The sequence below is a fragment of the Etheostoma cragini genome, chromosome 11 (genome assembly GCF_013103735.1).
Source record: "Etheostoma cragini isolate CJK2018 chromosome 11, CSU_Ecrag_1.0, whole genome shotgun sequence".
NCBI lineage: Eukaryota > Metazoa > Chordata > Actinopteri > Perciformes > Percidae > Etheostoma > Etheostoma cragini.
In genome coordinates, this window is record NC_048417.1 from 810232 (window position 1) to 812116 (window position 1885).

The 1885-nt window shown below is 45.9% G+C and overlaps 1 protein-coding gene across 1 annotated transcript in view; it reads right to left on the bottom strand.

The window, feature by feature from the left end:
- The window catches only part of LOC117953077 (integrin alpha-V-like), a 26865-nt gene that overhangs the window by 23766 nt on the left and 1214 nt on the right, over positions 1-1885 (bottom strand). Inside the window, exons 2-5 of the mRNA XM_034885793.1 lie at positions 1502-1806; positions 1230-1374; positions 633-725; positions 264-343 (exon numbers count right to left, since the gene is read on the bottom strand). Of these exons, the coding sequence (XP_034741684.1) occupies positions 264-343; positions 633-725; positions 1230-1374; positions 1502-1806 (623 nt within the window). The remainder of the gene's footprint in view (positions 1-263; positions 344-632; positions 726-1229; positions 1375-1501; positions 1807-1885) is intronic.

The following is a 1885-nucleotide window of genomic DNA, read 5'->3' on the forward strand; positions in this document are numbered from 1 at the left end:
GCCGCCACGGTGTCAGAAATAGGTCAGAATGTCTACCGCCACGGCGTCAGAAATAGGTCAGAACGTCTGCCGCCACGGTATCAGAAAAAGGTCAGAATGTCTACCGCCACGGCGTCAGAAATAGGTCAGAATGTCTGCCGCCACGGTATCAGAAATAGAGCAGAATGTCTGCCACCACGGTATCAGAAATAGGCCAAAAAGTCCTAAAAATCCCCCCAAAAGTGATTTTTTATAATGTGGGCTCTTTAAGAGAAGGACTGTACCTGACGATCTGCAGGTCGAACTTCACCGACGTGTCCTCCTCCGACAGCTGGTGCACGCTGAACTTCAACTCCGCCAGCACCTGGCCAATCAGAGCACAGGAAGGCAAGAGGGTCGAGAACGTCAGATGAATGTAGCGGAGTAACTAAAGTAACTAGTAACTAAAGTAACTAGTAACTAGAGTAACTAGTAACTAAAGCTGTCAGATGAGTAAAAAGTAGAATATTTCTCTCTGAGATGTAGCAAAGTAGAAAGCAACATGAAAAGAAAAGACTTGAGTAAAGTACAAGTACCTCAACATTTAGGCTTGAGTAAAGTACTGGAGTAAAAGTACTCAGTTACATTGAGACGTGTTTGATGAGTTCACTGACCTTGGTTCCTCCCTTCATGGGGTTTCCAAGGTCACACACCACCATCTTGGTCTGGTTCTCCTTCTTGTAAGCGCAGGACAGCCGGCTGAGGGTCTGGAAGGAAAACCACATCGCTCATCATTCAACCCTTGTTTGGTAATTGGGTCAGATTGGGTCATATTGGGTCACATTGGGTCATATTGGGTCATATTGGGTCATATTGGGTCATATTGGGTCAGATTGGGTCAGATTGGGTCATATTGGGTCATATTGGGTCAAATTGGATCAAATTGGGGTAATATTGGGTTATTTGGGGTCACTTTAAATTATTACAAGAAGAAAAATGGTACAATTTCCCCCCCAAAAAATTTATTAACTTCTTTCTCAAAATTATTCAATTTTTCTCTCAAAAATATAACAATCTTTTTCTCAAATTATTACATTTTTAATCAACATTTCTGTAAATGTGCCAGTGATAACCACACGGACGTATGCCTGGTTACCCAGCATGCACGTCTTCGCCCCCCCCCCCCCCCCCCCCCCCCACCCCGTTGCAGACCACGGGGGAACCCCCCGACCGTCCTGCAGACCCCCCGGAGCCAGCTGGAGGGCTCTTACCTGACTGCGGACCACGCCGGTGAAGTCGGCCTGCTGGGGGGGGTAGACGTGCAGCTCGGCCTCGTAGGCCCCCTCCCCCTGGTTCTCGGCGCTGATCTCCAGGGTCAGAGCGTTGTCGTCGCCGATGTAGATCTGCTGACGGTCGCTGCGGCAACAACACAACGATGTAAGAAAGTCTTCTCATTACAAACAATAACAGCTATTATTGTTATTATTATTATGATTATTATTGTTGTTGTTATTATAATTACTATTTATAAAAGGTTTCCCACCTCTTCACTGACAACTTCAGGTTGGGTTTACAGATGTTGTCGTCTCCACAGTCCAACAGGATGTGAGCCTGAGGGAAGGAAGGAAGGAACGAGAGAAGGAAAAAGGAAAGGAGGAACGATAGGACCAATGGAAGGAAGTAGGGAAGAAGGGAAAGAGGAGGAGAGGAAGGAAGGAAGGAAGGAAGGAAGGACCAATAAAAGGGAGTAGGGAAGAAGGGAAAGAGGAGGAGAGGAAGGAAGGAAGGAGGGAAAGACCAATAGAAAGAAGTAGGGAAAAAAGGAAGGAAGGAAGGAGAATTATGTTTCTATCTCCAAAATGATTTACAGATTTTTATGCGTTGTGTTATTACATGTTTTACATTAGTTCATATAGCCCCCCCCCCC